Raw genomic sequence first — 12,474 nt, forward strand, 5'->3', positions numbered from 1 at the left:
GACAGAGACTTCCCTCAAGTCCTCCATGATTAAGCAGGGATATGAGTGATTAGGTGGTCCTTGCAGCATCCTGGAACCAAGTTGTTAAGGGCCTAGTAAATTAATACAAGAACATTCAAGTTGGCCTGGTAGCATAGGGGCAACCAGGGTGACACAGGGTGGTGGTCTATATGGACCATTGGTCTAGGAGTGCAAGGTTGCTCATTACAACCTTAGACTCAACTGCCTACCACTATGTTCTACCCAACTCATCTCATCCACTTTGTCCTGTATCCCTACATATTTCCTACCCTTTTCATATTCACCCTTCCAAGGGTCTTCTTAGTTAATTCCCAATACATGACAATACAAGAGACTACTGACGTTTTCCTCTCTGTAGCCTAGTGCTGAAAGTCTAGCAGCAATGATCCAAAGACTTAGGCAGAAGTATCAAAAGCTATGTTTAAGGAAGCTTTTAATGCTTGATGGACTACTGTATTTTAACATTTTGTTGGAAGCCGCCCAGAGTGGCTGGGGAAACCCAGCCAGATGGGCGGGGTAAAAATAATAGATGATGATGATGGGATCAAGTATAGTGTAATAAAATAATCAATTTCTATCATTCCTGTTTAGAACTCCGACAATTGTGTTCTGGCAAAAAGTTCTTTGTGGGACCAAGGTATTGCCTTCTGACAGCAATAATGAGCAATTCTAATGGTGAATCTGTTCACCAGGAAGTAGGAGAAATGACTTTCACCATGATTTTAGAAGCACAAAGGCAGATGTACTGAAGTCCATGGAATAGTGGTAGCTAGATTATATTGCACCTCATGCTAGTCTTACTTTATTGCAGGAGAAACAGAGTTCAGAAACCTGAATAAAGCTTGTAGGCCAAACATTGTTTCTGAGAACTGAGATTAAGTTTGGAATAGAGAAAGCCCTATCACACACTTGAGAATTGTGGACATTTAAACAATATGTGTTTAACTGTGAACAAAACTTTACAAGGCATGTACATGGGTAGGGCCTCCCCCTTCAATATGAATAGGTAGGGATTTCACATCTAATCCATAACCAAGTCAGAACAACTTCATCAGTTATTAAGTGATATATTTGACCAGAGGTGGCCAACATGGTGCCCTAATGGGCTCCAACTCCATATTCTCGGGTCATGATGGCAAAGACTGATGGGAGCTGTAGTGTTCCAACAACATCTGAAAGGTACCATGGTGGCTACCCCTACAGATCTGATCATAATTACAATACTGGTTCCAGCTCAAGAAACATACTGTTGATCTGCCCTCTCCATCAGCTCTTGCCACTAGTACTTTAGTCTGGACTTATAGATTAGGTAAAGTCAACCAACTGCACTTTTGCATGATTAAAACCAAAGCAGGTTGCCATTGTGGCAGCCTGCACAATCAAGTGGACAGGGGATAGTTCATCATCAACAACAACAAAATGGGATTCACGAAACATTAAAAAAAAATGAGTAGGGAAATACAGGTAAGGTTTTACAAAATATCAGTGATCAGAGGAATTCAGATATAGAGCACATAGAGCTCCCACATAAGAAAGGCCTTCCATGATGGTTTTAGGCTTCATTTTTCCATTGAATTTGCAGAGCTAACAAAATCAAAGGGGAAATACTGTCATACCTGGGCTCCATATGTGCACCATAGGATTTTGGATCAGAACCCTTTTCAACAAGTATATAAACTGGTATTCTAAATTTGCTAAAAATCATTTTGTGGAAAAATCAACTTTTAACAAGTTTCTCATTTAGACAAAGAATGTAGTGCAGTGGTCATTACTATTTTTGTAACTGTGAGATGAGGCCCGAAGTCCCAGCTCTGCCTCACAGGGTGGTCCTAGGTGTGCTTTCTCAGCCCGTTTCTCATGTGTAAATAAGAATTATTAAATGTTACCGTCTACACAATTGTTGCAATCAGAAGTAAGGAAAAAAACCTAAGTTGAACATTAAAGACTCTACAGCCTAGTGACAGAATCTCACCTTTGATAAGATGTGCTTTGGACTGATACTATAGCCTTTAAGGCTTTCATGTAGCTTCTGCAGGCATTGTACAACTTTTCGTTGTTGCTCATCGTTCCTCAGCTCCTTGGCTTTGATCAGAAACTCATAATGTTCTAAAGGTCCATTGCAAATTAACAAGGCTTTGGAATTAGCATCTGCTCGAGTGCCACTGGCAGCTTTCTCAGCTGCCTGAACTGTGTAAGCTGTAAAAAAGAAAAGTGGGGGAGGTAAATAATGATTTATTTTATTGTCAATGGAAAAGCTTGAAGATTCAGAGACATTCTTATATGTTCAAATATACACATAGCCATCAGACTCTATTTATTTACTGTGCCTTTTAGTCTAGGAGGTGCCTATTAGGCTCCTCATGCTGCAGTCCTACACACACTTTCTTGGGAGTGTGTCTTATACAGACGCTTCAGGTTACAGCCTCCGCTAACCCAGAAATAGTACCTCAGGTTAAGAACTTTGCTTCAAGATGAGAACAGAAATCACATGGCCCCATTAGCTAAAGTGGTACCTCAGATTAAGAACAGTTTCAGGTTAAGAACGGACCTCCAAAGCGAAATAAATTCTTAACCCGAGGCACCACTTTATATATGTAGAATGTATAGGATATGATAGGATGTTTTGTTATCTGGTGTTGGGACAGAAGTAGGATAATGAGATGCACTTACATACCTGCTGAAATTTCCTCTTCACCACAAATATAAAAAATGTAGGAGCCCTGTCCTTGTTGGAACTGGCCAGCATAGACAAAACTCAAATCTGTAATTATCCATTCTTCTTGCTCTGCCTTTTGTTTCATTGCTCAAGTTTGAAATTTTTATTAGTTCACATATAGTATTCTATGACAATTAGCCTAGGGCTAAAAGGAGCTGAAGTCCAAAACAGTTGGAAAACAGGAGATTGAGGAAGGCCAACATAAGCTTTAATGGACATCAGTGCATTTCACTGGATGCATAAAATGTTTTAAGTTTACATTAGGCAGTAAATTCACTATGGTTGAATAAAACACATTCTGGACTGAAAGCTTGTGTGCAGCATCTAGTAGATTTTAGACACAACATTTATGAAAATATTTCTAAACCACCATAAGATAAAATATCAGGGCAGTGAACAAGAAAACATAAAAAAACCATTAAAAAGAATTAAAATGACTGGTTCATCCATTTTAACAGCTGCAAAGGTTTGGTAGAATAAAAATATAGTATAATAATAATCAGAGTTTTTTGTGATGGTACTCACCAGTACAAAGTACCAGCACCTCATTTTTTTTAACCGAAAAAACACACTAATAATGATGATAAAACAGTTACAGATAGGTAGCCGTGTTGGTCTGCCATAGTCAAAATAAAAAAATTCCTTCCAGTAGCACCTTAAAGACCAACTAAGTTAGTTCTTGGTATGAGCTTTCGTGTGCATGCACACTTCTTCAGATAAAACAGTGTGTACAATGTTGCAGGGAAGCACTGACATTTTGAATTCTTCAAACTTAAGAAAAAGGCAACAGAAAATTAAAGGGAAGTCTTCTTTCTACACATAACTGTTAGTCTCTTTCTGCGCCACAAATAAAGGGGGCGCAGAAAGAGACTAACAGTTATGTGTAGAAAGAAGACTTCCCTTTAGAAAATCCCTTCATGGTGGACAAATATTCTGAAACATCACAGTCAAAAACACTTATTATCTGAGTATCCTTAAATGCCACAGAAAATAATCGCCACTGTTCCAAAAGGCCCCATATGTAAGGTAGTGTGGTTTGTGTAAAGTTGGCGGTGAAGGGAAGCCCGCAGAACATCTCCAATACATTTGCTCCTGAGGAAGTCGAGGGAGGAGAAGGAGCGCTCCTAGTTACCGAAGGGGCTCCTGGACAGAGGCGGCTGGGGCTTTGGCCCAGTCACGACCCGGCGGTGAAGCAGAGGAGCAGCCGCCGTTTGACAGGCGTTAACTCTGGGCAGTGGACTGCTCAGCCCTCCGCGGCCAGGACCGCGCCGTCCCAGATCTAAGCGGCACTAACCTTTCCGCGGGGCGCCGGCTTCAGCCCACCCGGTTAGCAGGAGAGCCGCGTGTCGAGCGGCAGCCCTTAGAAAGCAGCGCCCAGTAACCAAGGGCGACACGGGCGCCGCCATCTTGCCGAGGCCCCCCGCCTATCCTTTTCCTTATGGAGGAAAACTTTATTGAGAAGAAACGGACGCAGACAGCCACGAGTCAGGCCGGTTCCAGTCACCTTCACCTTGAGGCGGCGTTCCCGGCACAGACTACAAGCTCCAGAATGCAACGCGCCGCTCCCCTCGCGCCGATGGAAAGCAGCCGGATACAACGGCATGCCGGGAAATGTTGTTTTTAATGCCCTCAGATGCCGGCCCAGAACTGGGAGATCGCTGGGGTGAATAAACGTGCACCGCCGGGACTGCAGGCTGAGGAGACAACATGTATTATTTAGCTACACGTCGTGCCATGCCCTTATGATCCCGTGTAAGAAACTGTACCTTGCACTAGTCTCGCTGCGATAGCTTAATAATTGACACCAGGCAATTCAAAACCCCTTTAGATGGGAAGTTACTCAAGATGACGTGCTTCCCGATCCTGTGCGTTTACTCTTTCATCACATAAGCAAAATAAGTTCATCTTTTATGCTGAGGCAGGAAAAGAAGTTATGCTGCAGGAAAAACAATCAAGAGGAGGCTGTCCATAAAGCAGGCCTTGCCCTATATAGCAAACAGTTTCCCTATCTTACACCAATTGGCATAAACTTTGTCTAACATATAAACAGCATTAATACCTCTTTTTTTTTTTTTTTAAGTAATTCTTACATCAGTACCTGCCATATTATTGGACTTAATGCCAATAAATGCTCTGGAATGACAACACTACTGTCATTCTTTCCTTATTTGATTTGGACGTACCCCTCACACCCCTACAAGAGCTAACCAGTGCCTTAGATCTCTGCAAATGCTTGCTGTTTCACACATCCACACCACACATTTAAGGCACTCTTACACCACTTCTCATGGCTTCTCCTCTCTAGGCAAATAATCCTGGAGACTGTGGCTTTTTAAAGGTGCTACAACTTGTTAGCAGACCTTACAGAGCTACAATTTTCAGCGCTCTTAACAAACTACAGTTCCCGGGATTCTTTGAGGAATTTTTTTGTATGTGGTTAGGGTGTGGATGTGACCTTAGAAATATAGTTGTAACTACAACTACACCAACAAAAGGAACTGATGAACAGTTGAGGAAAGAGATGCTCAGTCATAAAATTGCTACTTACATTGATCAACCTGTAAAACACTTAATTGTTTCAGTTCCCCCCTCCCTTCTTTTGATGCAGTGTGGGAAGACCTTGCAGTTGAGAATGTACTAACACATATCCATCAATTAGAGCTAGATTAGCAGCTCTATCCCCTACAATTGCCCTGCTGTTCCATGAATCTTCCCATTCTGGAGACATGGCACTGTTGACCACCTTTCCAGTGCATAATAGGATGCTTGCATACTCACTAGTGTGCATTATGTCATGGTGGAATGTTGAGCCACTGTGTCAGGAACAGGAGTCGGGAGCTGGTAGGCAATGAATCACACAGCAAACTCTTTACTCAAGAAAACACAGTTGACTCAGAGGGCCAGGCCTAGTGGTCACAGCAACTCGTCCAGGTAGATCTTGCCCCTTTGAAGCAGTTGTGGGGCCTGAAGGTCCCCACCTTCCCACACTTCCTTAAGTCTCCTCCTTCCCCAGGGTCCTTTCAAAGCAATCTGAGACTCTCTGCTCTGCCCTTTTCATACCAATTTTGGTTCTGGGAGATCAGGAAGGAAGGGAGCTAGTCGCAGCAGGAATGAGAGACACCCTGGCTTCCTCACCAGCCTGACTCATCTCTGTCATTTGGCCTCTCCTCCTCTCCAGCCTCCGCTTCTGCCTCTGATTTTGGACTGTTCTCTGCCACAGACTCTTCCTGCTCCCTAAACCCTGTTACCTCTTCAGCTTCCAACACCTCCTCACCTGGAGTACTGTGTCCAGTTCTGGGCACCACAGTTCAAGAAGGACACTGACAAACTGCCCAGAGGAGGGCAACCAAAATGGTCAAAGGCCTGGAAACAATGCCTTATGAGGAATGGCTAAGGGAACTGGGCATGTTTAGCCTGGAGAAGAGGAGGTTAAGGGGTGATATGATAGCCATGTTCAAATATATAAAAGGATGTCACATAGAGGAGGGAGAAAGGTTGTTTTCTGCTGCTCCAGAGAAGCAGACACGGAGCAATGGATCCAAACTACAAGAAAGAAGCTGTTCGACAGTGGAATTTGCTGCCAAGGAGTGTGGTGGAGTCTCCTACTTTGGAGGTCTTTAAGCAGAGGCTTGACAACCATATGTCAGGAGTGCTCTGATGGTGTTTCCTGCTTGGCAGGGGGTTGGACTCGATGGCCCTTGTGGTCTCTTCCAACTCTATGATTCTATGATTCTTGTTCCCAGTCTGCTTCCTCTTTACCCCCGACCACTCATTCCTCCCGACCCCGACCCCCCGACACCAGTCCCCTGGCTTTGAGCCCTCTTTCCCTGGGGTTCCCCTGCTGGTGCCTCCAGCTACTCCTCTGCATCCAGCCAGTCCACGACAGACACTCAGTTAAGAGAAAAGCTACAAAGAAGTTTGTGGCACCATAAAAAAATAACAGATTGACTGTAGCATAATCTTTCATGGGGTAGTGTCCAATTCATCAGATGTAAGAAGCCTGAAAGCAGGATCTGAGTACATCAGCACACTTGGATGGCTTTAAAAGAGGATTACACAAACACATGGAGGTACAGGCTATTGGTGACTACTAGCCATAATGGCTGTGTTCTACCTCCACTTTCAGAGACAGAATGTGTGCTGATGCACCCCAGTGATTCCCAGCAACTTGCCATCATGGCTAGTAGCCACCAATAGCATTTACCTCCATGCATTTGTATGATCTTAATGTAAAGCCATCCAAGTTGGGGGCCATCACTGCCTCCTGTGGGAGCAAATTCCATAGCTTAATGATGCGCTGTGTGAAGAAGTACTTTGTTTTGTCAGACTGAACACATTAAAAAATAAATATCTTCTTTTAAAGCAGCCGGATTGCGCCGTCAGACACACAAAGTGTTAAAAATGTTGTGCTTTGTATTTGTAATTTAATAATGATACCAAATCACTTCTTTATGAATTTTTAGAATCAATTTTCCTTTTCGCTGTCCTTTTAGGAGCTTTTATGGGTTCAGCTCGCTCTATATTGTTAAATGCATCAGCACCTGGGCTCATTTAACAAAGAATTCCAATGCACATCGCTATGAATTGAACAGCAGACATCTCAAAAAGGCACTGCAATTGTTAGAAGCAATATTTTTAGAAACTTGAACAAGGAAATAAACAACTTCAGTAAAAGTGATTTAAATAACAAATAACTTCTCTTATAAACAGCTTAGCTCCTTGAGAACAATGAATAAACAAGGAGACAAGAGTCTTTCTCTCCTCCCCTCCTTTGCACTATTAACTCTCATCACGATATGAATGGGTGAAATGTCAGGAATAATTGGAGAAAATCACAGCGTACTCTTTGGCAAAAACATCTGATTTATTTAAATTGTCACTACTCATTCTTAATAAATCCTCTCTTTAACCTTTTGATCTGCAATCCAGCAGGCTAAAAACTGTACATTTGTGTGCGATGAACATCATCCGTCTTCTCACACAGTATCAACAAAACTGCATATTGTATGTTGAACGAAGAGCAAAGACTGCATCCTGTACTTTCTTTCTCAGGGGTTGAAACGACCCTGGGGCATGGCTCCAATCACAGAATCTGGGAATTCACACGAAACAAGTTTGTGCTAAATATAGCTCTGAAGATTCTTTCAGTAAAGAGCATGTTGAATATATGAGTGCTGTCTTGTCTGCATTTCCTTTAATTTACAGTCTCGGTAGTGCAGGTACCTCTTTTCAGTTGCAAACAACAGGGTTTTAATTGTGCATCTGTGAGACTGATATAAACATGCCCAATCCAGGTGTCTGATCCTAGCACCATGCAAAAAAGAAAAAGAAATAAAGGGAAATATTGTAAGGGAACAATCAGATTTCAAACACGGGTCAAATTTGTTCTTGATGGCATGGTATGAAGTGTACAACTGGGCCAGTGAATAACTGGAGGACATATATGTTTAAGTATTGCTACTTATTTTCCTCTGTGTTTCTGAACATGAGAACCAAGAGCTATGGGCCATGTGATCCTGTCAAACAAACTAGTCCTCTATTTCCAAGTATTTCCTAGCCTGTTACTAGATGCTGAACAAAAGGCTGTTTGCTGAATGTCCAATAAAGGCCTATCAGTCTAGCCTTTACCTGAAAATATAACTGCGACCATCCCTAGCTATCTACAGAGTGGAGGGTAGAAGATATCTGGTTGACTTTATATATTATTGGCTGCCTCCAGACTGTCACTGTTTTGCTGGTGGAATTCAGTTGCATACCAGTAATTAGGTTGTGCAATTAAAGTGGATTTGGCATTCTTACACAACAAATCCACTCTTCCTCCCCCCACCCCAGAGGCAGAGCATCTGCCTTGCACACAGAAAGTCCCAGGTTCGATCCTCTTAGCACGTTTCTCCATTGCGTCCTGAGTTCGAGTGTCTTCAAAGCCCATGACACCTTTGGTAAAGGCTGTTTTCCAACTGGAGCGTTCGCAGGCCAGTGTTTCCCAGTTGTCAGTGTTTATACTATATTTTTAAAGATTTGCCTTAAGACAGTCTTTCAACCTCTTTTGTTGATCACCAGCATTTCGCTTTCCATTTTAAAGTTCGGAATAGAGTAGTTGCTTTGGAAGACGATCATCAGGCATCCGCACAACATGACCAGTCCAACGAAGTTGATGTTGAAGAATCATTGCTTCAACACTGGTAATCTTTGCTTCTTCCAGTACACTGATATTAGTTTGCCTGTCTTCCCAAGTGATGTGTAAAAATTTTCGGATACACCGTTGATGGAATCTTTCAAGGAGTTTGAGATGGCGTTTATAAGTGATCCATGTTTCACAAGCATATAGTAAGGTTGGTAGTACAATAGCTTTGTAAACAAGCATTTTGGTTTCCCTGTGAATGTCCCAGTCCTCAAACACTCTGCACTTCAATCAGGAGAAAGCTGCACTTGCAGAGCTCAGGCGATGCTGGATTTTGGCATCAGTGTTGGCCCTTGTGGAAAGATAACTGCCTAGGTAGGAGAAGTGATCAACATTTTCCAATGTTACACCACTGAGTTGGATTTGTGGCTCTGCACAATTTGTTTTTATAGGCTCCCTATGTCAATCATGCTCCTCCCAGTGGGCCACATAAATTAAGGCAGCACCACAGACAAAAAAAAAACAACCAAATGCTTCTTCTTCAATGAAGTTTTTCACTGCCTTGATATTTGAGCTTCAGGGTATAACTGGTTAACCCTATAATCCACAATGAACAAACAAGGAAGATACATAACAGACAGGAAAAAAATAAGCATGCCTGTGTAAAAAACATTAGTCCATACAAATATTCACATTAAGCAAAGCAAAATAAAATAAAATACAGTGGTACCTCGGGTTACATACGCTTCAGGTTACATACCCTTCAGGTTACAGACTCCGCTAACCCAGAAATAGTACCTTGGGTTAAGAACTTTGCTTCAGGATGAGAACAGAAATTGTGCTCCGGTGGTGCGGCAGCAGCAGCTGCAGCAGCAGCAGCAGGAGGCCCCATTAGCTAAAGTGGTGCTTCAGGTTAAGAACGGACCTCCAGAATGAATTAAGTACTTAACCCGAGGTACCACTGTTTTTCCTAGGTTTTCATATTAACCTATAATACCTCCAATCAAAGAGACAGGTAAAAATATACAACTCCTTACAAGATATGCCAGTCCATACAAGTAAGGCATACAATCTCATACAAGTAAAAGACACAGCGGTCCATACAGTTGTTGCCCTGCTTTGCCCATAGGAGCCAACTCCTAAGGGCCAAGGTCTCTTCAGCCTCCCCTAAAATATTTGAGGGGACCAGGCCTCTCCAAAGTTGATGGGCATTGTAATTCAAAGGGCATGCAAGCACCATGCCATGTGATCACCTGCTCCCCGTATTTTATTCAAGTTGGCACACTTGGGGTGGCCAAGAGGAGTTTCTCAGGCACATAGAGGCCTGGAGAGCTGCATCTGGGCCTGGATCTGAGGTTCCTTATCCCTAGTATCCAGATTGCCGTATTTTTTGCACCATAACACTCACTTTTTTCCTCCTAAAAAGTAAGGGGAAATGTCTGTGCGTGTTATGGAGGGAATGCCTACGGGTGGCATGCCTACGGATTTTCCTCCTCTAAAAACTACGTGCGTGTTATGGTTGAGTGCGTGTTATAGAGCGAAAAATATGGTAATTTTTTTAAAATGGAGTATCATTAAAGCCATGGTTTCTGTATGAATCTATCTTGTTTTTCCTGACTTCTATTTAGCAATTTCAAGCATAATTTATGTATTCAAAGTGTGTACTTGAGAACTCAGGGTTCAGGAAAGTGTCTTTTTAGTTTCCTAAGTATTGCATAATTGAGTGACGTTTTTCTGAATCAGTGTTCCTCAAAATTCTGATGAAAGATTTTCAAGTAAATGTTCCTTTCTCATAACTGCAATATGTGTTTAAACTCTTTGAGAGGAGTGTGACTGAGCTGTTTTCTTGTAAATCCGTGATCAAGGGCCGTTTTGCACAACAAGTCTTAATACAGTACAATCAACATAACTTTTTCCAGTGGTTTTGGTGGAATGAATTGATCTTACAAATATGCCATGGGTGATATCCAATGTTGTTCAAGCAAACATACCCTTCCTCTTTTCTCTCTGAGGCTCCTCATGCCCCCAGATCTACTCTGGTTGGTTCCCCAACCCTTAGGAGCTTTGGGACGCATGGTGAGCTACAGGAGGGGGCGAGTAGAGTTAAGGGGAATCTTGTCACACAAGCAGTAGCTCATTCCACTGGCAGATGGGCACTGGATTTCATCCCGTGTTTATAACTCAAAATACTATCTCTTACTATAAAAAAACTCTAACCATAGGAGTGGTGATGTGCAGCATGGTTACATGCTGGCTGAACCACTCACAAGATGTGACAGATGAATGGCCTAATTCTCTGTAGGTTTACTCAAATGTAGTCCCACTGACTTCCAAGGAAGAGTGCACAGTACTCCAGCAGTCCCAGAGCTTATTCACACAACTGTATGGATCTGTTGGTTTCAGCCCATACATAGCTGCTCTTTCAGATATTTTTTCTCATTGCTCTAAGGTTCCTGATACTAGTACTGATAAGATGACAGAGGACTGTGTGGCTGCATATGGTTGACATTTACCTACACATTAGCTTTGTAATACAGAATGATATCTCATATTGGCAACCCTCATATCTTCTGGTATTAAACATTGTACTCATTTATTAATAATATTAATTGATTAAATTAATAATTGAACGGTTGTTAATAATCATTGTGACTTATGGGTGTTAATTAGGTAATGTAAGCAGCACAGAGATAAGGTTAAATGCTAAAAGATATGGGTGTCACTATTATGAGTTTATTCTTTGTTACTCATTTAACAGGAATGCTTTTAATGGAAAGTGCTGGTCATGGGTATTTTGCTGCCTGAAGCCAAGGACAAATTAGCACCTTCCCAGCTAATACAGAAGGCAACCAGACTGATAGTTTAATATTGGTAACAGGAGCGCACACTACTCCAAAACTGAGGGTACCAGGCTAGCCTTGGGGGTGCAGAATAGGCCGCATGACACATCCAACTCTGTACCTACTGCTTTGCCTTGTCGCCAGCATCGTTCGTCTGAGGTCTCTGCCTCACGACAAGGCTGACCCCCATCACAAAGCATGTGCTGCGAAACTGTCCTGCTCTTTTCAGAGACAGATCTAGGAGCAAGCATGTACTTTCTTATCTCTATCGTGTCTGGAAGGGCGGGTGCTGGAAGGGGAATGCAGGCTTCCTATCCTGCATAGTGAAAGACATCTAAACCATCCACCCTCCCGGACTCAATGGGCGTGCCTCACTCTGCAGACAATCGCCGCTTTTACTCTCTGCAGCATTTCCATACACAACCAGGCTGGCTCCACTTGAAAGCACAGCTACACCGGTTGGTTGAAGAGTCAGCAATCTCGCGCAAACCTTTCCGCTTCCCCTCGCCCCACGAACGACGCTCAAATGTGTACACATAGAGACACGGCTCGTTTATTGCCATTTTCCAAAGCGCACTAGGGAAAATACGCGGAGGATTCTTATGATTCGGAGCCTGCGCCCCTTTATTTCCCCAGCTGCGTGGGGTATTGACCAGGATCACTCCAGCTTTTTTAGCCACGCCCCTTTCGAATCCAGGAAGGCCCCCAAAGAAAATTCTCCAAGCTCCGCTAATTGCGCTTTGCCCCTTCTAGAACGGATCGCCGGTGACATTGCG

At 42.8% G+C, this 12,474-nt stretch overlaps 1 protein-coding gene and 1 long non-coding RNA gene across 3 annotated transcripts in view; both read right to left on the bottom strand.

Annotated features, from left to right (window-relative positions):
- AFG1L (AFG1 like ATPase) overlaps window positions 1–4,241 on the bottom strand; it is a 61,026-nt gene extending 56,785 nt beyond the window's left edge. For both annotated transcript variants that reach the window (XM_082216664.1, XM_082216665.1), the window contains exons 1-2: window positions 4,032–4,241; window positions 1,994–2,217 (exon numbers count right to left, since the gene is read on the bottom strand). In XM_082216664.1, the coding sequence (XP_082072790.1) occupies window positions 1,994–2,217; window positions 4,032–4,143 (336 nt within the window). In that variant the 5' untranslated portion in view covers window positions 4,144–4,241. The remainder of the gene's footprint in view (window positions 1–1,993; window positions 2,218–4,031) is intronic.
- A 3,339-nt stretch (window positions 4,242–7,580) lies between these two features.
- LOC309529009 lies at window positions 7,581–11,983 on the bottom strand. The gene is made up of 2 exons (XR_014218028.1): window positions 11,824–11,983; window positions 7,581–8,041 (listed from the first exon to the last, which is right to left on the bottom strand). It is a non-coding gene; the product is annotated as an uncharacterized lncRNA (long non-coding RNA).
- Window positions 11,984–12,474: the final 491 nt, after the last annotated feature.

This window comes from Podarcis vaucheri, assembly GCF_965113315.1.
Source record: "Podarcis vaucheri genome assembly, chromosome: 3".
NCBI classification, from domain to species: Eukaryota; Metazoa; Chordata; class Lepidosauria; order Squamata; family Lacertidae; genus Podarcis; species Podarcis vaucheri.